Raw genomic sequence first — 25,668 nt, 5'->3', positions numbered from 1 at the left:
TGTGATGTGAAACTGAGATTGGACAGCATCCACATTTACATGTTTCCTGGAATGGAAGTCAATTACACATGCTGTAACCGTTACGTATGAAATCTGATAAATGTATAGAAAATGAGCTTAGTGCAGACAAATTATGCTGTGCCTCAAACACAAAAATATACGCATTTCATTATGTATGCAAAAACAATCATTCCCTGCCAGGATGTTTTAAGGGGCTGAGATTATTCAACAGGGAAACGGCGTGATACATTTAAATCAATATAACATAAGCGACTGATAATGTAGAAAACGTGCACACATTACTAAACGACGTGGAGTTTTCAGAATTCAAAATTCGATCTGAGAAATGTACAAAAGCGACCGAGACAAGCGGTAAAATAGGCAAACAATTGGAAAAAACCAGAGGCCAGCACTGGCAAAGTTCACTGTAAACAACGACAACAACGACAAAGACGAGAAGAAGAAGAAGCCTGGTTTGTTTGTTCACAGGTTGAAATCATTCGCAGACACAGTCTTTTTGTTCAGTCTCTTGTTCTGCTGCGATTTGGTTTGAGCCATTTTGTTGTGCGTCATTATCTCTGTTCGGGCAAACAAAAGGCGAGTTCCCCTCTTGAAATCTTGAACTTTGAAATGTTTCTGTGGATAATTTGTGTTTCATAACTGATCTGAGGCCAAGCAGAATGAAGAAGCCCTTTTTTTTTTTGTTTTGGAAGATTCCATTCAGAGGCACAGCTTCGCTGTTGTGCTTCTTCTTCTTTGCCCCTGTCTCTAAAAAAAAAACAAAAAAAAACTAGAGGTTCAGTCTCGGGGCCACTAAGGCAAATTCTCGCAGGATGTTCCGAGCCACGTCCACTTTGTACTGCGCGATCATCAGCGCCCGCTTCACATCTTCGAAGGAGTAGCCCTCGCCCATCAGCTTGGCGATCTTGGCGTCCACGGTCTCCGACTCGGTGCTGTGGGGTTTGCCCGACTGGATGTCCGGAGGGATCTTCCTTGGCAGTGGCTTGGGCGGCCTGGCAGGAGCCTGCGAGCAGTCCATCAATACTTTCGACGGAGGGAAGAAGAAGAAGAAGAGGAGAAATAATGTCAGTATAAAAACGTCTCAGGGGAATAAATGGGAAATAGCAGGTGCTGTTGTTGGGAGCAGGAAATGTGGGTAAACCAATCATTGCCTGTCAGAGAAGAACAGCTTTTGGCCAGTACATTCAGAGTTCAAAACTTTTATCATGATAGAAATGGTCACAAATGCAGTCTGCACTCAGAAAACATCCTGAAAAGGTCAGCAGGATGTGGAACATCCAGACCAAGTTTCAAGACCATTTTCAAGGTCTGAAAACAGGTTTAGAATACAACCTGCTCAATCCAAATACACGGAATTCAAAGTTCAAGACAAACTTTGCATGTCTGTGTCAATCAAGTCTAAAGAGCTGCTCTCGTGCTTGTAGTTTAGTTACTTTTAAGTCAGAAAGTAGTCTAACAAGTTACTTTTTCCAGACAGAAATGTAACTTTTGTAAAGCCATTAGTTATTTTTTAAAAGGAACATTCTCCCAAAACTGATTATAACCATCGACGGAGCTTCTTACCAGGTAAATGGTCGTACTCCAGGCGGAAGCCTCTGGAGTCTTTCACATTTTCAGTGTATCGTCTGACCGGAGGCAGAGGAGCAGCATTGTTCAGCATGTCAAACACTGTGTCTAGACCAAAACGGATGACACAGACAAAGTCAGGTAAACAAACCCCTGCTGCCATCTGTCACTCAGCGGCAAATGACGTACGTGAGGTCCATTTTTTTTTTGCTGCTCACCGGGGGTCAAGAGCAAGTGCTCGTGTCCAGAAGATGGCCTGTGCGGCCGCGTGATGACAGACGTGGAGGTGTTGAAGGACAATGAAGAGGAGGAGAGGTCGGTGAAGCTGTGGCGCGCTGGTGGCGGCGGCGGAGGAGGAGACGGAGGCTGGGATGGAGGGCGACTGTTGAACAGATCTTCTGATGCAAAAAAAACCCACAATAAATACTAAGATCTCAGCTCTGCCCTGGTTTATATATTTGTTCTGTGAGCGGACGATAAAATCAGAGCCACATGCTGGATTACATGAAGAGCATGCTGTGAAAGAGAGAGAGAGGAGGACGGGGACAGGAAGAGGCAAAGGGAGCTTATTCATGGTCGAAATGATCAAAGACAAACAATTAGAATGAGCACGAGAGACAGACTTTGGAAGAAAACTCTGTTTTTGGCTCCAAAAATGTGTATCATTTAATTGGATCAATGACAAGCACTGTAATTAAGTGGTATAAGGAAGTTTATCAGAGGTTTTCCTGTGGAAAGTGCCAATATTTTTTATATATATATATATATATATATATATATATATATATATATATATATATATATATATATATGTATATATATAAATACATACATATATATATATATATATATGTATATATATATATATATATATATATATGTATATATATATATATATATATATATATATATATATATATGTATATATACACACAAACATGGCTGCCTCTGATGGATTACTTGCCTGAAGATCTAAGTGCAGTCAGAGAGAAAAGGGCAGCCTCGATTGGTTTCAGGCTGAGTTAATCAGCGCTGAGAAATGTTGCTTAACATGTGCAAGGCTATCATTTGATCTATTTGTTGTTGCTTTCTTTTTATTTTCGTTGCAGTTTTGGCTTTAGATTTTGTTTACGCCGTTTCTACATCATCTATTTTTTTACTCTCCCCTCACACAGGCCACTACTTATTCATGTATATTTACATTTTATTGTTTTAAAAGCCTTATATATTACATTGACTGAAAAAATACAAGAAATGTGATTGGGACTTATTCCTCTATTCTGCGTTAAATAGTCATATATAGATATAGAGGTTCGGGACTGAGGATGGTTTGAACTGAAACCTTATAAGAATGAAAACTTCTGTACTGAGATAACTTAAATAAATTAAAACGAGCCAATGAAGTCATGGCAAAGTGAGGGAAGGTCATCAGATTTTAATTACAATAATGGGTCCTTGATAGGGATCGTGCCTGGCGTTGCGTCCTCTGAAGCCAATTTGTATTCAGTCAAAACAATAACAAAAGAATTAGAATATGATAATGTCAGGAAGCAGCATGGCATCATGGGAATTGTTGTTGTCTCATTTGGTTGCCCTGAGCATTTGTGCTTTACGGGGGAAGAGCTTCTGCAGCAGGAAGCAACAAGCAGTCGTGATCCATTAGTGACAAATTTCACACAATAAAAAGAGTTTTAATAATATTATTATCCTGTAATAACCTGCTACTGGTGTGGCAGTAGATGAGGTGAGGGCATGAGAAGAGAGACACAAGACAATAACAGAGAAGTGTTTTGACAGGGGGAGGTGAGGGTGTGATACCTTGCGGCGGCAGCAGGATGTCATAGTCGGACGGCAACTGCTTGGTGGTGAAGGGGCAGAGGACAGCGTGTGCTGCCCCCGGGACCAAACCCCTGTCCAAGTCTGAGTGTCTACCTGAGGAGCACACGCAAGAAAATGAGTTCAGCAAAGAGCAGCGGCCTGAGACGTGAACAGCGCCTCCAGGAGGGCACAGCGGGTTCAGTACATCATTTTTTTTAACATGGCAGAACAAGACAGATCTCTCTGCTGTTTGTTTTGAAAGAAAGAAATCAAATTGATTTGTATGGAAATAATTAAATCTGACCTGAACCCAGGAGAGGGCACCACAAGACATTAGATGGGGGGAGTCAAACTCATTTTAGATAATGGGCAGGAGCAGTAAAATAATAGTATATAAAATATAAACCACAAGGATTCCAAACCGTGCATCATTTAATGAAACATGAATAACCTGAAGTTTCTTGAGAAGATTTAGTGCAATTTCAAGAATATTATGCCTCAGTTTTACCATTTACAGATCACAATAGAGACATAAAAACATTTAGCCACAGGTATCTGAAACTGAAAATTACAGTATTTTTTTCACAAATTCATCCTGCGGGCCTGATTGGACCCTGTTGTGGGCCAGTTTTGGCCCACGGGCCTTAGGTTTGACACCCCTGCATTAGACGATTATGTCAGGGATCTCATGAAAAAAAAAATCTTTAATGGTGTTCGACTCACCAGGCTCTGGTGGGTGAGGCCTCTTCTCATCAATGGATGGCTCTGGTGAGCCGTTATCCAAGTGCCTGAAACATAAAGCATACCATAATAATCCACAATTGTGTATATATATATTCAGTAGGTCACTATGGTGATACAGCAGTGAGGGTGTCAGTACCTGCCGGGCACAGAGATGCAGAGCGGAGCCTGACTCAGGCAGAGGTTGGATGACGGGATTTGATAATCGTCGTCCAGCCGCTCCATCAGCCGCTGCGGTCGCTCCACCACAGGACTGCTGAAAGGGTTGGGGGGTCTGTAAAGATGCACGACAACCAAAGTTTTCCATTAGTGTCACTCCAAACTGCTGGAAGATTTATGAGGTTTTTTCATGGTGCAATTAGGAGGAGGAGGACAGCTGCCACTGATGCATTCTTAATTTTTTGCATTTGTTGATTTTAGAAATCATACAAAACCTGCTCTGTCAACCTGTATATATATCTGTATAAAGAGAGAATTAGCTGGTATAGCTCTCTGGTAGCTGACGTCACAGGATCCCGTTACGCAGGAAGATGCGCTGTTCAAATTTATCGACATCGGCGTCAGGCGAGATATACACACAGGCGATATGTCACAGGCAACTTGTCTCTTCGCTGGCTGTATTCATTAAAATGTGAAGATGGTAAATCACTGTTGTGCCAAACCAGTCGGGGGACGAGCAGAAAGGAAAACATTTTAGCAGATCACTAAAGATAAAGATGGAAGTGTTGGATCACTGCCAAAAACATGGGCATAGAAGACTCCTCGGGGTAATGGTTAGTGTTGTTGCCTTGCGGCAAAGAAACGTGGCTTCTCTCTAGTTATACCCACAGTCCCAAAAAACGTGCGGAAGTAGGAATTAGGTGAATTGGACGCTCTAAATTGATCGTAGGTGTGAATATGATGAGTGAATGGTCAGCTGAGGCTGGCTCCAGTGACCCCACGACCCTCACATAGAGGATAAAATGGTAGACAATAGATGAATGGACGGAATCCAATAGTGACTAGCTTTGATAACGTGTCTATTTTACATACATTTATTGCAATATCTCAAGCATATCATGGAGTAGGATGAGAGAAAGTTGAACAGACTCTATCTAAACCATGGAGTGTATTTTACCGACAGCAAAAGACTGTCAAAGAGTTAAAAACAAAAATCATGTTTACTTTAGGCTCTGTATCTGTAATTAGAGTAGAGTTTACCGACTCAGTACAATCATGTTATTTGCTGTGGTATTAACTCCTGCATCGACCTTTTTAACTAAATATCTACCTTGAATGATGCATCGCTCTCTTTGGCCAATCAATACCAAGAAAATCCTGCACAGCTGAATTCCCCATTATAACTACTGTTATTTAACATACGCTAAGTTTATGAGAGATGAATGAATGCAGTAATAAAATGTGTGTAAAGCCTGAATAAGTGATAGTGCAAATAAAACCCACATATGCTCAGAATTGATGTGCACCAGTCAGTGTGTGAATAGCATTGACCTTGTCAGAACTTTATTTCTAAGGACTGATTAGGTTTAGAGCAACGTAGCAAGGTTTAGAATGAGGACATTTTGACCTTAAGAGGACACTTTTTAAGGTTTTTTGAGGGTTAAGCCTTATTTTTAGGGTTATATTTTGGGTAAGGGTTAGGTTAAGGATTGCGATGATTAAAGGTACGGTAAAGGATGCGTTATGTCTATGAGTGTCCTCACTGAGGTGCTGTATGAAAAAGTGTGTGTGTGTGTTGCTTTGACAACATCACTATATTTTACAGCAGCAAATCGTATTCAGCAGAAGCAGAACTTCCTCTTTCAGCTTCATTAGAAGTGGCAGCTCCATCCCCCTGCCTCGACGGCGGCCTGATCCACAGAAATACCTAATCCAATTCTGGTTGCGAGCTAAAAGGCTATTTGATGTTCAGCTGTAATTTTTCAAAGGGCCGTTTTTTTTCTTCAAAACCAGGACTCTTCCCCGAGGCTGCTGGGACTCACTCATATGGAAGATCGCAGCAGAGGCGGGCTTCACGAGACAGAACTTCACATTTATTACTGACGGAAACAGAACGGCTGTTGTTTAGAGAAGTGCAAACCCCGCATCGACATCTGTCTCTGGTGAGATACGATCTCGCAGGTGCACAGGTGTGAGCGAGCGTCACATTCAGAGGTGGTCTCTGCATGTGGTCACATTCTTTGTCGGGTGCGAACACAAACAGCTCACGTCACGGGGCCACACTGAGGGACCACCTACTGTGGCTTCTTCTTTACTTCTTCACTGGCTGCCCCCATCTGTTTCTGCCATCACATTCAAAATCCTCCTTTTAACATTCAAAGCCTCTCCATAACCTCGCTCCACCATTATCTCACTGACCTTCTCCACACTTACACACCTTCCTCCTCCCTCCTCTCCATTTTCTTTTATACTTTATTAATCCCCTCGAGGGATAATTCTTTCTCTACATTTAACCCATCCATGACCATCCTCCCTTTATCACGTCGACCATCTTTTTTCTGTATTTTGCATTTTAAACTCTATTATTATTAATCATCAAACTCCATCTACTGTGTTGAATGTGTCCCTTTTATTTGATCTCACCTTTTGTCTGTTTGAATTTGTCGGTTTTAATTTATCTGAACTTTTTTTTTTATCTTTCACTTTTCAACTTGTCTGTTTTATTCTATCTTAACTTTAGTCCGTTGCTTGTCAAAGGTTAAGGATAAAATAGTCCATTCATAATGACTCTATTTCAGTCTATGGAATAAAAGCAGTGGTCTGAAAGAAAAGCACTTTTATGGAATGCAATTTATACTTGATGGAGATCAAAAAGGGCAGGATTTTTGAAAATAATTGTAGAGCAGTGACCTGTGCAGCGTTTCACACAGACGGACATAAACATCATCATTAATGTTCACAATGAGCACATTTATGGTTTGTGTGTGTGTGTGTAATACTCACTTGTGGCTACTGGTGAGTGAGGACTGAGTTGGCGAGAGGCGTGAGGGAAGGATGTCGTACTCATCGCTGACTTGAATGCCATTAGAGAAAGGCTGCAAAGAAGAGAACAGGAGAGAATTAAAATAGGATTCAATGCAGACAGAATTTGATGAAGGGATAATGTGAACTTTAAACTTCCAATAGTGATGAGACCTTTGGGCAAAGTTTTAAAAATTACTGACTATTTCCTGATATAATGTAAAATAAAGATTTCTTGAGTGATCAGGCAGCAGCGTGCTTCACTTTCTCATGTATTATAAAGAGAAAAACCAACAAACTAGTTTTTATATCTCATTGAGGACACGTCATAAGCATAATGCATTCAGGGGTCTGCAACCATCAGTATGAAAAGAGCTATTTTTGTCCCCTCTCCACACAAATAAAATCAACCTGGAGCCACAAAAAACCTATTTCACACATGAAATTAAGATAATAACATGGATAAAGTTTTTTTATACAGGTATACTATATTTAAAAGAACGAGATTTTGTTGCATTTATGGAATTTAAGATCTATAAAAAGAAATTTCAATCACAGAATCCTTCCATTGTTTGTGGAAAACTAAAAAAATGTATGGGGCCTTTTTTATAATGTTAAGGCTTTTTTATATCGAATTTGTCATAGACATTGGATGTGATGCACAAATATTTTAAAACACTTGTATTTATCGCCTTGATCTCAAGCCACATGTGGCGCTATAGAGCACCAGGTTGCAGACCCCTGTCCTAGCCCCTTACCCTAACCTTAACCATCACAACTAGATGCCAAACCCCAACCCTTGCCTTAACCTAAACCCAATTCTAAACCTGACCACAAAAACAGGTTTTTAACCCTAAAAAGGCTCTTTAAAGTTGTTGTTTTAAAGCTCACAAAGACATAAACACTACAGTACAGTACATATGCTGTGTCCATATCGAGTGTTTAAGCACACGAAGCAGATATTCTCTGCTCCTTTGAAATGAACATAAACGTTGACCCGCTGCCAAGAATAATGAACATTTACAGAGAAGGCACAGACCTGTTAATGTGTTAACAGGCGACACGAGCGAAGCTAAGCATCGACATCGACTGTGTGTGGCCGACTTCCTCTCCAACATCTGTGCAAATACATTAGTGCTGCGTGGTGCGTTTGAGGCCCAGGTGGATTTTGGATCTTTGATCAAAAGCTGGACAAGTGGAAATTGGTTTTCGTTTTTTAAAAACCTTGACAAAAATAAGATGTGTTTTATTATTCTGCCATTTTTTTTTAATCCAGATGCAATCTTTTGTGAAGGAGACACATCTCAGAATGACATATCGTTTCTGACTCAGCTTTGAAAAGAAATAGCGTCCTATCTGCGACACCGTGTTGTTGGACAATTCGGAAAAAAAACCCTGACCTTCACTCAAGTTTGATTTATATGCAAAGCACACCTGCCTCTCAATGGAAGACAAAGTATGCAAATGACCGTGTCACCTTGCAGAAAGTGACCAAACATGACAACGCTCTACTCAAGCAAACGGGAAGCACTTTGTGATCAAAGAACGTCTCAGGAGGGGGAGAGCGAGTGATTGGCTGCGTGTGCACGGGTGCGTGCACAGCACTTCAAATGATAAAGTAGAGAGAGAGAGTATGTGTGTGGAAATTATGCACACCCTCAGTAGCATTCTCTCTCACACACACACACACACACATAACGGTAACTGCTGAGGCAGTCTCTGCGGGATTTGCCTAGTCATGTTTGAGTTGTCGGCTCAAACTGTGAGTTTCACTTAAATCGCGGCTTCTTCTTTTTTTTTTTATTATTTATAACACAGTTTTTTTTTTCTTATTTATATTCCTTCCCACACACTGCAGTGAATCTGCAGCATGCCTCATCTACAGAGTCACACACACACACATTTAATTCTCAGGGTTTGGTGGAGAATATGCTTGAGGAATTCAATGAAAACAGGTGGATATTTGCTATAAAACCCCAGTGCTTACGTCATACTATGTACAGCTATGGAGTGGACATAGTAATTAAAGACTTGTCACGCTGCCACTCGCCTTTTAACGGGAAAAAAGAATAGAGACCACATCACACCTGTGTTGCGCTCTCTTCACTGGCTTCCTGTTTGTTTTTAGGATCGATTTTAAAATTTTATTGTTGTTTTTTAAAGCTCTTAATAGTTTGGCACCATCTTACCTCTCGGAAGTTCTTGTTCTTCACGCTCCATCCCCGAGCTCGGAGGTCTAATAACAGCCTGCCGACTAAAAACCTGGGCCTTTTCTGTAGCTGCCCCGAAACTTTGGAACAGGTTACCCCATGGAAATTAAATCTGCCCCCACCATTGAACACTATTTCACTGTTTTATTTTTATTTTTATTGCTTTTATGTTTTATACCGGTGCCTTTTATCTGTAAAGCACCTTGGCCAACCCTTGTGGGAAACTAACCAAGTAACTAACCCGTTCCCCATCACTACCAAGTCTTCACAGTCTCATATGATCCCTCATTCTTCATCAGGTCACAGTTTAATAAGTTTAATTACTCACATATTCTCATAAACAGAATAGCTGTACAGTATAAACAGCCATAACGTACGATAAGACACAAACTCCTTAGATACCAAAGGTGCCAGCCATCTGTCTTACTAACTATATGTATCTATCAGACCTGACACGCTGCTCGCCACAATCTGCGATGATGTCTTACTGTTCAGATGTCAGGCGTTCTCCTCGGATCTGAGCTGTCGACAATAAAATCTTTCAACTCGACTCATCGGTGACTCATTGGTCGTCTCACCTGAAAATCTCTGCAACAGTCTGGACTTCAGGGGTCTCCGAGTCGCAAAATTGATGATGCACTACACTGATTCATGCTTTGATTTTGTTCTTGGTTAAAATCTTGCAAAGATTAAAGAATGTAAGTGACTGTACAACTGGAGTTCACTGCTTTGCACATGTTCAAACCCTCATGGCGGGATTATAGATTCCTCCATTCAAACTGTTATGATTAAAAAACTATGTTAACTTGGTTTTGTTAAGGCAACTATTTATATTTACAGTCAAAAATACACCAAAAAATGTGATATTTGCTTAGTGAACTGCATAAGGAGGTTTGAGGAAGTGATGACATTTGCAAGATTCCTTGAATGCATCTTGAAGCCGCTCCTGTAAATTCAACACGCAGTGGAGCTTGTTCTTGTTTGTTTTCCTGGAGTGGAGAATTGCCCTCTGACAAAAAATGATGGCCCGAGTAGAAATTTAATTTAAAGACTGTTGCGTATATTTGCCAGAGCACTTAAGCTTTTTTTTTTTCTTCCCCTCTTAAAGACCATGGAGAAATTAGTTTGAAGAAAGCACACACTGCTACTGCTGCTGGGCCGGGCGTGAGTGCACTTGGGAATACAAATATTCACTGAATAATCCCCAGTGACTGTCAGAAAGCATATTTTGCTCAAAATGCCCACCCCTAATGTATTCATAAGTTAATAAAAAAGCCTTTGGAGTGCAATCAATATTAAATTCATTTCTATTTTCTAAGCTCGTAGATGACTCTCTAATCAAAAAATTCATTGTCAAAGTATTACAGGGAAATACATGAGTGGGTCCCTGGAATATTTTTCATTATGTAGGGATTACTGGGCTGAATAAAAACCTCTGCTGTGAGCAACTACTGTGAAATGTTGAAACAAACTATTGTGGAGAAAAAAAAAATGAAATATAAGCCCTACCTTGGAGCCCTCTGCGGTTCCTGCCCCCTCCATTCTGTGATGTAACCTTCCGAATCCCGCAGACGGACAACTTAGTGGTCTTCCGTTCAGGAGGGAGTGGCCGGCGTGTCCCATCTGGAGCTGGTGTTCCACTCCACTCCTGTGGGCATCCACCGAGTGGCTGTCTTTGGTTGGCCGTGTTTCGGGGGGCATCTGGGAGTCTGAGAGTGCGCTCGTAGAAGACGACATGGAAGAGGACAAGGAAGAGGAAGTGGGGAACCAAGAGTGGCGCGACTCCGGCGGGATGGGAGGAGGACGCTCCGGGGGAGGTGGTGGAGGTGGATCCCTCTGGGGAGGAGGTGGAGCTGGGAGAGGCTTGTCTTGCTTCCTGGACATGCCTGGTGAAGACTAGAGAAATGGAAAGGAAGTTTTAAATAACTCTAAACGATATATATATTTTATGTTGGGTTTTTTGTGGCTTTTTGTGGATGCTGGAGCCCAGGAAGACTTGATTTAGCCTTTTTCATCTCATTACATTCCTCATACCATTCAGAAATTGATGCATTTACACTTCCCTGTCACTCAGGGCAACTGGTTCTTGGCCTTGAACAGCTTTAATGTCATATGTTTTTGTTTTCTCTTCCTTAATAATTTGAACATGTTTCCTGTGTTTACACATCTGTCCTGTGAAGGAGAACATATATATATATAATTGTGTGACAGCCACGGCCAGAAAACTCAGGCAACCTGTTTCTTCTGCATCTGGGAAAATGCCACGACTGACCTTCGGGGAGCCGGTGGGACTGGCAGATGGGGAGCGGATGGCACCTTTCTGAATGAGGTCCAGTCGTGGAGGGACGGGGGGAAGGCCAAGGTGCTGCACGCAGTGTCCAGTGTCTCCACTGTGGGCTTTCCTGTGCTGGCTGACAGGCGAAGAGCTGGGAGACACCATTGGCGAGTTCTGGCGCTCGGCGCAGTGCTAAGAGAAAAAAAGGTAAGAAATTATGAATGGCTGAAAGAGGTGTTAATATTTAAGATCTATTTAGGATAATATTTAAAATTAGATATTTGTTCACTTTGCAACAGAAACAGAGATGAAAACAAACCATTTACACATGATATTGAATTGAAGATAAAGTACAGATAGAAATAATAGGAATAATTATTCAGGGGGGGGGGGGCATCTTAATAGACGGCATCGCCCCGGACAAGGATGTGTTGAAAATATTTGCAAATTTCAAGCGACAGTGAGCTGACTTTAGTCTCAAAAACAAAAAATATCTTGGAATGTCTTTAAATTTTACACATTAATAGTCAGCGTCACCCTGAACAAGGATCCAAAATATTTGCATATCTCTTAAGCAATAATTTTAATGAATTTTTGAAAATCAGGAATTTATCCATTTGCCCTGATACACCTTGACTGTAGTCTCAAAAACAAAAAGTATCTCGGAATTACTTGAAATTTTACACAAAAAAAGTCAGTGTCACCCTTAACAAGGATCCATTGAAAATATTTGCATATCTCTTAAGGAATAATTTTAATGAATTTTTGAAAATCAGGAAATTAACCATTTGCCCTGATGCACTTTGACAGTGTACAATGTGAATAATTTTCTCTTCCTCTTAAAGGTTCAATTCAATTCAACTTTGGATGCATGTAAGGCACATTTAAGACATAAATAAGGAATTTTGGGTTATACACATAAAGCCGACTTGATTTGAGTGCAACTATGTACCTTCCTGATGTTGGCCAGTCCGTTCATGACCAGGCAGTCCTCTCGGTCCTCCTCGTCATCCAGGTCCAGCATGTGGCAGCTGTGCCGATTCAGGAAGAAGCACTTGGTGCCCTCGTTTCGTGGGTCAAAGGGATCCACAATGATGGGCTCTGTGCCTTTGATCTCGCAGCGGCAGAATGGACAACCCTGACCGTCTGATTCCTGGAAAAGACGAGGTTGGAGGGGGGGAGACATAACATGAAACTGGATACATCACAAATGCACACATCAATAACTAAGAGACTTTACAACTTCCCTTCTTACTGTCTGTAATGACGCACATAACCACACCACATATTAGGTCAAGAGAAACATGCAAACACTGAAATTTGTAAACTCGATGCATCTGCTGTGTTTATGAAACATGAAGAATTAGGCCGTGGAGCAGAAAGCTGTCGCTGCAAAGAATTGTGATACATATGTTTAATATCATGCACTGCTTGTATGTTAGCCTGTTAATCTTTCATTGAAAGGAGTGGACACATGCTGGTGCAGATCCTCTTCAGTGAGAAAAAAAACCAAAAAAAACTTTACTACACTCACTGGCCACATGTACTTATTCCACATGGCAGCCGCTGTCAAACAGAGGTTAAAAATAAGATCTTAAAGGGGGGGTTTTGGTTTTCAGAGCATCTCTCTCTCCCTCACTGGCTACAATCAAAGGCAGACAATGTTTACAGAGAACAAAGCTGCAATTGTGGCAGCCATATGTTTGGGGACTTAGTGGGGGACCCACCAAAGGCATGTTTGAAACATAATCCTAATCAGAGTGGGTGGAAAGGGAAGGAGTGGAAGGTTAAGAGGGGGGGAGTCCAGAGGGACGAGGGGACTAGTGTGATATACACTGAACAAAACCATAGTGTTTAACAACAGACATGACTGAAGTGACAAACTACAACAATCTGCTCACAAAATCCAAGAAAAACCTTCAAACATCTTGGAAAATGGAAGTTGCAGGCACAGGACCAGACTTCAATTTTGGATGGACCGTAGTGATTTGGTTGTGTGGGCCATTTAATTACAGAATACTTTTTGCTGGAGGTTAAAAGTGGGGCTTTCCCTTAAAACTGACCAATATGCTGTGGAAGGCAACTAGTGTGTCTGGGTGATTATGACTTTTTATGCTTTCGTGATTTACACATCGAACATTAAAACCTCCTTGCAAAAATGTGATTTCACTCATCTTCTACTGCTTTATCCTCCCCGTGAGGGTCGTCAATCTCAGCTGACATAGGGTGAAAGGCGGGGTCACACCCTGGACAATTCTCCAGTCCATCGCAGGACCACAAATATCGAGACAGACAACCATTCACTCTCACACGTGAGGTCAATTTAGAGTGTCCAATTTACCTAATCCCTATATTACATGTTTTTAGACTGTGGGAGGAAGCCGGAGGAGAACCCGGAAAAAACCCACGCACACACAGGGAGAAGATGCAAACTCCATACAGAAAGGCCCTTGTTCTGACCGGGTCATGAACCAGAGTCTTCTTACTGTAAAGGCAAGCGTTCTACTAAATATACTCTGTGTTTTGTTCATGATAATTCAATGTCTAGCTACACAGAGGAATTGATGGTTCATCAAACACAGATAAAAACCTCAGATGAGCAAGCACTTAAAAAAATCCTTCAAAAGTTGATTTAAACCCAAGAATAATGAGAAAAAAAAAACGTTTTATATTGTAGTCATTTGTGGAAAGCATTACTGCTTTATACTGATGACATACACATAGCACACTGTACACGTCGTCTCCCACAGTGTGGTGAAAACATGCCAGAGAAAAGCGTGTGTAAAATGGTTCAAAGTCCTCGATGCATTGATTTAGGATCAAACTAATCGGCGGAACCCGGGAATCCTGCCATGTGCCCCCACACTCTGCAGAGATCAAACGTGGTCAATAGAGCACACAGGATGTGGAAGAGCCGAGATCATCAGTCAAGCTCTGAGGGGGCGGCCTATATCTGTTCCACCCCTCTGCTGACTAATACACAGAAAGAGAGGATAGTCAGGGAACCACCAGTGAGTCAATGACCTGCGATGGTTGCTTACTGTCACAGGGTGGGAGGGTTCCCCGTGTCTCTGACTCAATATTTCATTAATGCGGAGGAAATTACACACATGCATATGTAAACACTGAGTACGTGCTGCTGCTGCTGCTGTTCACAGGACTGAGCTCTTTGAGCTGAGCCCATTTGCTAAAGCTCCAGCTCCATTTGGAGCAAAACCAACAAATGAATAAAAACACTTTCCAGCTTCAAAACCTTGAAATTGGACCCACTGACAAGCGAACATCAAACCAAACACCAGTGTGTGTGCTCACACCTTTAAACCAGGATTAGGAAATGTAGAAAGTCATTATTTTTGGTTGTTCTGACAACTGTGACCACAAGATCTACATTTATGCTGAAATTTATGTTTGCAAAAACACTACTGTGATGCAGAGACTTAAAGGCACAGTATGTACTGTATTTTTTGCTGCAAGGGTTCACTCAATAAACACCCTGAAAGTTCTATTTCAACATTCATAATGGTACCACACTTCTGTTTTAGAGAACTGGGGTTCATTTCTAACCTAAATCTCTCTTTCAACATTCGTTTTGGTATCTCACGATGTGACACCGTAAAGGGCTTGTCCCGTAGTGATAGTCAAATACATTACTCATATTTCAGAGAACTTGGGGTTCATTTCTTATTAACCTAAAGTTATAGTTCTAATGAAAAAGTCTGTTACAGTGAATAGAAATGAAGATTTCAATGGTTTAAAGTGTTGGAAATGTTTTAGTCTTGGCGTTAGTATATTGTACAATGAAAAAAAAAGTTGAATATTATATGTTTGAGTGCTTATCATGATGGTATAAAACATGTTTTCATTTGAATGTTTCCTGAATGAGATGACTCAAACGTGATAGATGGAAACTATTATGACACAAACTGACTGAAAAATTAAACTTGATGAATAAAACCTCTGAATCATTTCCCAGGTCCTCCCTCGCACAAGCTCCACCGACAAACATGCGAAAAGTGTATAAGTGTCTCCTGCCATCTCCCTAATCAAATCTCTGAGTAATATACGACTAACCCCATGACAAAACACAGCAGGAAGAAGAAGATCCTGATAATCTACAACAAATGTGTGGCCAAGCTTCCTGCCTCCTGCATGTGCAACCCAGGCTCTGACACTCGCCTTTATGTTCTGGACATTCTCCATGTTGTCGTGACAATGTCTGACCCAGACAGAAGAGCTCCTAAACAGCAAAACTCTGGCATATGTCGAGACGAACATCCCTAACACTTTCTGGAACCCACTATGGTCGACTAAGACGTAAATACCATCCTGCGCCCATGTCTGTAATGGAACTTGTGGACCCTGTAAGGTCAACTGTGCATGCTCCAGGTAGGTACGGTGTGGGATCATGTGTGGAATGACTGGCTGACATTTTAACGGATTAAAAAAATTTCCTTAAACGAGAGTATTTGCTGACTGTATGTGATACAGAATTGTGATTGCAAGAAAGGTTTGTTGGGCTTGTGTCCAGGACTGCAGAGTGTAACTATGTGTGTGTGTGTGTCTGTCAGAGGTCAATAACATCAGAGTAAGTGCAGAAGCTGTGATGCTCTAAATCGCCATCACGCTGTGACTCCGGCTCAGATGTCCTTGGTACACAAAGAAGGGAAGGGGGCAGAGGAGAGTATCTGGAGTATCTCACTGCTAATGACTCATTAAAAGGAAGGTAATCACCAACACACAAGGTTGTGAGACACAAAGAAGTGCAAGAGTGTGTGCTACAGGAAGCAGAGAAACACAGTGGAATACACTGTGTGTGTGTGTGTGCACACGCTCAGTTTTCACTTCCTCTAATGACAGATATATGGAAATTTGATTAGGACAGACACAAGGATCCTGGGAGGAAGGAAGGGAGAGACAGAGCGAGGGAAGGAGGGAGGGATGATCTTTAGCCACAGACTGCTTCTATTAATCTGTAGTTTTTTTCTCAGTTAAACGCAAATAAAAACAAGGTAAAACATTTGTATGACTTGGATGTAAACCTAGTTAAATGCAGTTAGGTTACCTGCCAGGACGTCAGACAGGAAGTGCACATGAGGTGTCCGCACGGCTCGATCTTGACGTCTTTGTCGTTCTCGGCGCAGATCTTACAGAGCTGGAAGGTGGAGCCCATTTCACAGTAGAGCTCATACTGCTCCTGTGCGGATAAAGCAAGCTCAGGTCAGTCATCGAGTGATACACAAATGACACAATACATTACAAAGAACAGGTTTATTACTCCGATATGGATTTTAGTTCAGTTTAAGTGAAAATCTCCATGAGATTGAAGTATTTCTGCATTATTTAAATCCCTTTACTTGTTTGTAAAAGCACAGCCTTTCACAGTCAAACAGAGCCAGCTGCTAAACTGAAGAACAGATTTCTATAATGTTGTTTTCTTTTAAGGTCTGAGTGTTTGAGGAGGATATAAGCCTGCTGGTACATATTAAATTAGGCCCAGTCCTTTCTTAGTAAACATTTTCCACATTTAAATGTCATGTGGAAGACTGACTGGCTCTGTGAGGCTAACAAATTCCATGACCACATGCACGCACACACACTCACACATACACACAAACCCACTTGTGTCACTTTGATGTGATCATGAGGCGTCGGCTCACAAAGACCAGTGAGGTCAGGATTGTAACTGCGGCCGTCAGGAAACAAGTAACTGCAAGTAAGAGAAGAGAAAAAAGGTTGAGAGAAATAAATCATGTGTCTTTAGTGTTTCATCAATAACGCATTTCACTGTCTGCACTAAAATGGAATGTAGTAAATGTATTATCTATGGGATTATTTACCAGTAAATAGTAACGTAATCAATAGAATACTGACATCTGAACTGTCTGAAGCAAAAAATCATAAATTAATGGATGATAAATTGATTAAAAATATCTCTCTAAGGTCTCTAAAGGTGCTATATACTGCATTATAGTGAGACATAAAATACCAAGGACAAAGGTGTAGCCTTAAGTTTCACTTTACGGGGCGGAAAATCTGAAAATCTAACCCTGTGCCACCCACGGCTACACTTCAACACATAGGGCAGAGAGCGAGACAAGAACAGCTAAGTCTGGGTACAAAGTGTCTCAACCTATGGAGATAAAAACAAAAAGAGAGAGTCTGCAGTGGAGATACTTTAAAATATATCTAAGGAGAGAAAGCTGGAGACAGACAACGACAGACAGAAACCGAAGTTGAGCTCTCTCTTTAATGCGTATAACGCATTTACAGTTCATTTATTGTTGCCTTGTCGTCTCCTGTCGCTGATGCCCTAAAGCAGACACACTTTCACTGTCAAGCTCCACCTGTTGTTGACACGTAAAAATCAACCGAACAGGTTGGACATTTAAAAAATAAAACAGACGCTGGGACGTGTATGTGCACAAACACAATAAATAAAGTTATTCTCACAAATCTCTTTGTTAGGTGTTATGTGTACTTCATAAATGGTCAGTAATTCTATGATTGCATGGAGTATTTTCTACTTTCCACTTTTTGCAGAAAAGCCTGAGTCTAACATTATGAATGACTTATAAGGAGCAGAAAAGAAGGGGGGGGGGGGGGAGATCAAATTCACTTCCTCTGTAGTTGCTGGGGTCCCCCTGACTTGATTAAAAACAGAGGTGCTTCAAACAGAACCCTCCACCTCACCCCACCTCTGCTCTCCTCTGGACGCCACTAATACTCCGTCATCCTTGATGAGCCTCGGCCAGCCAGACTGACGGCCGAGGATAACGAGATGTTATGCACTAAATGGAAGGAAGCATGTTTGATTTGTCTGGGGGCCTGTCAGATTATCAGCTATGATAGAAACAGATGGCCTCTCAGGATGACTCGAGGCTCAAGGACACGCTCTGTTCTGGCTGAGAGCGAACAAAAAAAAAAAAACACAAACAAAATTCGATTCATCAAGGAAGTGGCTTTCAGAAAAAGTTGCGCCTTCAGACAGACCGCGTTGTGGTCTGCTGCATATGGCTGATCACTTTGCATGTGTATACAGCTCATACGCGGTGGAAGGAGGGTTGAGCACGACGTATCAATGTGCAAACAGGGAGTGGGCAAAAAGAGAGAGGGAGAGTGAGTGAGTGAGTGATGCGTTACGTACAAGCCCTCCCTGTAGCCATCGATGAGCGCCTGGAACAGAGGTTTGTTGTGGGGGATGGTTTGCAGTATGTTGCCGTCGTTGGTCACATAACCGATGGCCCACTGGCCCAGCCGCGTGCAGCTCAGTCTGAAGATGTAACTGTTGGACGGGGACAGAGAGGACACACTGAGTGCACGTAGTTTCATAGACACAAGCTGCAAAGGTTTTTGGACACATGGAAGTAAACTGAAAGACAAGAAAAGTCCTCCCTTTAGAGCGGTGGAAGAGGAACCACGTGTGGGGTGAGAGGGACATTCAAAGAAGATTTAAATTAGTTAAAAAGAAAAGAGAAACAACATTAAGCATAAATAACTTAAATAAACACACTCTATACAGATATGTATAGCCATTACATGTTATTATGGTTGTACAAATGATAATCTAGCACAACACATATAATGCATGGGGTGAAGCTTATTTTAATGCTTTGGACAGTCAAAAAGTAAGTATTCACATGTTCTAGAGTCTATGAGCTCTTCTCAAAGCGGCTGAAAGCATGTTTATTTTTCTTTATATTACTGCCAAGGAAGTCACAACAAACAAGCAATAATGCAGTGATTGGAAATGTTTCCTTCTTCTGAGCGAGACAAGACACTGCGGAGACGAGCAACAGGCCAATTCAATCAATTCCCTGGATACGGAGCATATTGACTGAGGATGTTGGCGAGCACGATATAAAAGTTACTAGCGTTCGAACACATAACTGTCCTCCGGCTTTGCTTTATTAAAAAAAGGGACACTGCGTTTCGTGTTATTTATCACTTTCTGGAAGCATTTCATCAACCGCCACGGCTTCTCTGTGTCTGTAACTAATACTAATAACCTTTTCATACTGCTTTGTGACTTTTGAAAGACGCCTAAATGGCCAGTTAATGGCAGAACACACAAGATAACTATAACTTATGCACTTGAGGAATTATTTTTCCTATTTATTCCTATTTATCTTTGCCCTTTTTAAATAAAAACCTAACTGCAACCGTCAAAGGAAGTGTGTGTGTTCTTGATTTATTGTGACATTGGAGACATTTTCTTGTGCAAGTGAATAACAAAGACATCAGTTCAGCACATGGTGCAAATCTGGAAGATGGGAAGAAACAGATAAAAGGTGTTATTAATGCAGTCCAGCACATGCACAGGGCTCAGAGGGAGCCTTGACCACACCGTGATCCCACTTCCCCCATCATGCTAAATACAATGAGTGATCCCTGAGGTGATTTTTCGACAATCTGTAAAATATGATTTAACCCAGTTTTTGCATAAACGTGTGTGTGTGTGTGTGCAGGCGTGGTTGCACGCTTGTGTGTCTGAGTGAATTAAAGTGGTGAAATGTCACAGGTCATCTAATTACAGTGCATCTGCCCCCACAGCTGTGTGTTTGTTCCAGTCAATGTTCATAACAATGGTATTTGCATGATTCACACACTGTTATCGGCAGATCTTCACATTTGCATACTCTCACAGTCAGACACTCGCATCCTCCGTCCTCCGCTTACACACACACACACACACACACACACACACACACACACACACACACACACACACACACACACACACACACACACACACACACACACACACACACACACACACACACACACACACACACACACACACACACAAACACACACACACACATTTCCTGTCCTGTTATCTACACTATTCCACGCTGCTACACTGATTGTGCATCAGCTCAAGGCTACACAAGATCCTTACTTGACTTTTCATTAGCGGTGTTTCTAAAAAGACACCTTCGGGCAACGATGGCGCAAACACACGGGCACAGGCTCACTTAACACAAGGGACAATGAATTGAGATTTGATATCATGACCGAGCTGCACACCTGGCACCCCCGGAGGCTGCTTAAGTGTGACAGAGTGCCTTCTGAGAGTCTGCTAGACAATGTAAATGCAGCACTTTACGATCCCTAATTGGACTTGTTTGGCTATAAGTCACTAAAGTCTCGAGGAGCAATATCGCCTATGGAGTAGGAGGAAGATGAAGGCCAAGATCAAGGCAATGCGGATAGATCTTATGGCGCTTTTCCATTAACAGTTCTAGCACTGGCTCGACATGACTTGACTATACTTGTTTTTTTGTTTTTTTTGCATTTCCATTAGGTTTCCTGGTGCTTTTTTTGGTATCTGTTCAGACGAGGTTCCAGGTGAGCAGAGTTTATACTAAAATGTGACGGATTGGTTCGAGGGTGTCGTCACTGGAAGAGTCACAAGCGTGACGTCCGACACGAGAATCAAACAGAACAATGCCAATGCAGATCGGTTAAAAACACTTAAAAATCAGGAAACATGCGTTAATCTCCAACATTTTGCAAAGACATATCTAAAATCTTGTGAGCCTAATCACATGCAGGAAGTGAACAAATTAACTGATTCTAATGACTGAATACATAAATGCTTTACTCGTCATTTGTGTGTTGTTTGTGTCTATAAAGCACCACGACAGTTTCGTGCAACCGTGCCCACGTTGAGGAGGTACAATAGTTGTGTATAATGTCGTACCTGATACCAAATCGAGTAGAGCTAGAACTATAGAATGGAAAAGCGCCATTAGTCAGCTCTCAGAGTTACGACTGAGGTGAAGAAAGGGCTTAGACATTTTATCCACCCAAGACAAACTGTCTAAACCTGAGGCACCTGCCATGCAAAGACTTACAGCTCTGGCTACTCACCTGAAGAGATACGCCAGAGAAGCCAAGATCGTAACAAAGAGTGGCTGTGGATGCCTGTTCTGAAGTGCAGAAACTGTAAGTCACCTCCTCTACATGGAAAACATCGAGCTGTGCGCCTGGAGCGTGCAATACATCCACTCAGTGAACCACATCACTGGGATCTACAGCAACAATATCTGAATGTCATTCGGACTAGATGAGTGTGGTTTGGACGGAATCAAAGAAAGGGAAGATGATCAGAACTGAATGCAATACCTTGAGATCCCGCTGGAAACCATGAGGAGGTCACAAGGAAGTCAGTCAAAGCCAAACACCTACACAAAGTAAGGCAGGTCCTGGAAAGCCAGGTGAGCTGCCCACTTCCCCCATTTCATTTATCATCATAAATTCTACTTTGTTCTATTCAACTCTGCTCTGAGGACAAAGGGAAAGAGGGAAAAAGGGAAAGAGGGAAAAAGAAACACAAAGAAGGAGCATACATAACATAACAGATGCCAACTACTAATACATAATGGATTCATTATTCCACTACTCTCTCACCTGATCTAAAGCATCTGGAAAATGTTGCTTCGTGTTATCGATTACATTCTGCTGCTATTATAAGGTTTGAATTTTTTTTTTTAATGAATATTCATGACAGTAATAGGAAGAAAAAAAAGCAGGACATATATACGACACCCATAATCCCAAATAGAAATATGGAAAATGTGCGATATCTGTTGCCTTTGAGCCTGAGCGCTGAGGCCGTTTCCCGCGGCGATCAACATTGTAAATATTAATGAGCCTTACTGCAGAGGGAGGAGATCAGGATTTATATCCATGAAAATTGGATTCTAGAGACACTTGCTGACTTCCAGACCTGGACGTGTGAAGCCTGCAGGTGACAGGAGGGTGGGAGGGGGCTCAGATAAGTCAAATCCTGACTTCTTAGCATGTCAAAGCCACAGCAGAAGGTTATTAACCTTGTTTATTTACCTATTTTCCATTATCACACATTTGCCTCATGTGAATTTAAAGGCTCTGAAAACCAATTTTTCCATCAGCTCTTATTCTGAGCAGTAAAGTCAGACGTGAACCAATAAATTAGGTACAATGCAAATAAATCATACACAGGACACATTGTCTTGTGTGAAAGTCAAAGGAATGCAGTATAAGAAGAAAGTTTAAACTTGTTTTCCCGTCTCACAGCCACAGTTGGTTAAAGTGTGAAGTGAGGGTTGGGCTATGTGCTGATTGCCAGCTACACTCTTTAAACATGATTCAAATCCCGTTCATTACAGATCAGATTTGACAGTTCACAGTCATGAGTACAAGTATCTTACATTCGAACATGATTGCCTTCTCAAACGGCACATGATGTGTGCACCAATAACTTTTTTGCACAGAAGACAATAGAACAGGATAAGATGTACCTTTATTGGTCTCCCATAGAGGAAATTCAGAAAAAGAAGCTAGCATAGTGAATTTGTGGGTGACCTGTTGCTCTAGATTAGTGGTTCTCAAACTTCTTATACCAAGTAACACCATTATAGCCAAAGTTAAATACTGTGGATACCCTGGACAGATCGCCAGTCCATCATGGGCCACATGTAGAGACAAACCATCCACACTCACACCTATGGTCGTGAACCTGGGTCTTCTTGCTGCAAAGGCAAGAGCGCAAACCACTACACCAACCACATGGCCCTTCTTCAGACACTAATATAGCAAAATTAGATTAAGACGGAGCAATCCGGTCATAATTCCTCAGCTCCATTTCGATCACATACCCTTGTATATACAGTGAAACAGAATTTCTGATTCTCCTTTCAGTACCCACAGAGGAAGCTCACGTACCACTGGTGGTACACATACCACAGTCTGAGAACCATGATTTTTAGATATTTACAACACACACACGCATACACACACAGTGACTTACCTTCCAGGCTTGTTGATGTACTTGTGCAGTCGGGCTTTGACTTCGTCGTAGGTGAGGAAGGCCATGTAGCCAGGGTGTGTCACTGCCAAGAAATTCCAATTCCTCAGAATTGATCCCCATGGCTGAAAGAGACCACCCAGCGTTGCTTTAACTAAACAGATAATTACACATTGTACATGTATCTTTTTCAAATATGCAGGGTCTACATCAAATAATCCTGAGTCAGCGCCTCCGTCACAGGAAAGTGTTAAAGGGCATGTGACTGAGCCGATTCAGAATTCTCTGGGTGCCACCGAATGAGGAAGTGAGGAAGAGGGGGCTGTCGGGGGATGCAGATGCCGAGTTTTCTGATGTCCAGCCAGTTTGGGGGGAGCATTGGAACTGTAAGCGAGTTGTGTTTGGCTTTGTTTGCAGCTGGTTTGTGGCTTTCTGCGGAACAAGAATTGCACAGATGCCAAAACTTTTGATGTGGAAGAGGACAGCCTCACATTATGCTGAGGGGTAGGAGTTTGTTTACACGACTGCTCAGCAGGAAAGATTTAATAAAAGATGTGCTATAAAAATAAAAAAATGACAATACATGCAAGTATAGGAGTGTGGTCAGTGATATCTGACCGTGCGGCACACAAAATAGTGGACTCTATAGTAGTGTGGACTCTAAAGTGTGTATTTATCGAAAGGAGTGAGTTCACCCTTAAATAACAACACATACACTTTAAGCAATGCTATACAGGTTTTCATGAGCAACAGCATCCGTCCTTCTCTGTACGAGTAGTAAGCTGCTGCTTCAAAAATGCAAAGCACATGCTGTGGCTGGTTTGTTCGATTTGGCTGCGTTGGAAAACACAACACTCAAAATGGCTGGTTGTAACTACACACTTACACAAACATATTTATGGGTAGAATCTGAAGGTAAAATTGTTGCATTATGTTGCTTTAATTCCAAAAGTGTTCTTTAGAACAAAAGGAACATTGGCAATGGCAGAGAAGCTATTTACATCAGATGCCCGAATTAAGAGCAAAAAGCTTTGGCCCATTTCATCACTGGGAGATCACTGGGTTTGCCAGTTGGCTCCGCGTGGTGCCAAGTGCCACGTCATTCACCTCCATGCGGCCCCGTTAGCTGGAGCTTACCGGGGATAATAATGGGCTGCTGTAACTGTATAGTGGGTTTTGTTGGAAGAATGACTGGCCTTTTGCCTGTAAAGCCAATGGAGCAAAGCCCTGACCACTCTGTGAGTTTGTTGATTTGAGCGGTACACTGAATATTTGCCCAACCCAAGGAAGGAAAAAAAAACAACAAAAAACACTTAACTATTGAGTGGGGGACAGAGACGAAAGCAAGAGAAATGCAGTTCTGTCACGCTGGTCGTCATGGTCCCAGAACACATACTTTAAAATTTCATGAAAGCAACAGCAACCAAAAATCTTTCAGGCTGTAAACCTGAATAATTACAGTTTAAGAACTGGCCCACCCTACAAAAAAAAAAGTTCAGGCTTTAACACAGTTTCTTTCTTTCTTTCCTTCTCTGCCTCCCACCAGGATTCCCAACCAGTGAAACAACATGTCCAGGGCATGAGGCTGACCACGAGGGACTGTGTCAACCTACATTCAGGTTACACCAGCCTGAAGTGGCTTCCCAGGAGAGAGCCAGTCACCGGCAACTCCTAACCCACAACTGTGTTTACTTTAGTCGAATGTGGCCGTCTTAACACACTTGACAAGCCGTGAGTTCATGAAAAGGCAGCGGTTAATCATAGCTTTCACATCGTTTTCTTTCATAATTCTTTGAAGAAAAGCGAGAGGCAGCGTTTGTGACACCGATCCTGACAAAAAAATAATCCTCGCAAGCATCCACGGTCTTCTTTTTTCATGCTCGTAGGAAGCATGCAAAGTACAAAGGTTGTGCCAAAGTAAAGCATCACTTAAAGGCCTCACCGCCCACACAACATCTTGAAGCCACATGGGCCCCGAAATCTGTCAACAGAAGGCAGCTAAAGCCACATACACAAATCTCCAAAAAAGGAGCAAAAATAGAACAGAAAACATCCAACCGGAAAATTTATTTTTTACCCAGAGCTGTTAAATCACTGCAATAAACCCGTAAATAAGGTTCTGATCTATATGTGCAGCTGTGTCAGCCCGTTTCAGTCCGTGTATTTTCTGATGGGAGGATAATAGGAGCCAAAAATCCAGTTTCACAAGAGATGCTTTAACAGCCGCACTGATGTCTGTACATGTTTTTGTAGTATTTTCTATAGTAGTGCAAAGTAATAGGCTT

The 25,668-nt window shown here is 41.8% G+C and overlaps 1 protein-coding gene across 1 annotated transcript in view; it reads right to left on the bottom strand.

Annotated features, from left to right (window-relative positions):
• Window positions 1–790: 790 nt before the first annotated feature.
• The window catches only part of cblb (Cbl proto-oncogene B, E3 ubiquitin protein ligase), a gene marked incomplete at both ends in the record, with an annotated part of 45,990 nt that continues 21,112 nt past the window's right edge, over window positions 791–25,668 (bottom strand). Inside the window, 14 exons of the mRNA XM_083910754.1 lie at window positions 791–1,044; window positions 1,585–1,695; window positions 1,806–1,985; window positions 3,406–3,519; window positions 4,129–4,193; window positions 4,286–4,420; window positions 7,090–7,181; window positions 10,827–11,213; window positions 11,590–11,784; window positions 12,545–12,745; window positions 16,655–16,786; window positions 17,212–17,299; window positions 18,737–18,874; window positions 23,387–23,508. Coding sequence (XP_083766880.1) covers window positions 791–1,044; window positions 1,585–1,695; window positions 1,806–1,985; window positions 3,406–3,519; window positions 4,129–4,193; window positions 4,286–4,420; window positions 7,090–7,181; window positions 10,827–11,213; window positions 11,590–11,784; window positions 12,545–12,745; window positions 16,655–16,786; window positions 17,212–17,299; window positions 18,737–18,874; window positions 23,387–23,508 — 2,214 coding nt within the window. The remainder of the gene's footprint in view (window positions 1,045–1,584; window positions 1,696–1,805; window positions 1,986–3,405; window positions 3,520–4,128; window positions 4,194–4,285; window positions 4,421–7,089; window positions 7,182–10,826; window positions 11,214–11,589; window positions 11,785–12,544; window positions 12,746–16,654; window positions 16,787–17,211; window positions 17,300–18,736; window positions 18,875–23,386; window positions 23,509–25,668) is intronic.

This window comes from Microchirus variegatus, assembly GCF_963457635.1.
Source record: "Microchirus variegatus genome assembly, chromosome: 2".
NCBI lineage: Eukaryota > Metazoa > Chordata > Actinopteri > Pleuronectiformes > Soleidae > Microchirus > Microchirus variegatus.
The sequence above is the reverse complement of the archived record's forward strand: the minus strand, read 5'-3'. Positions and strand labels throughout refer to the sequence as shown.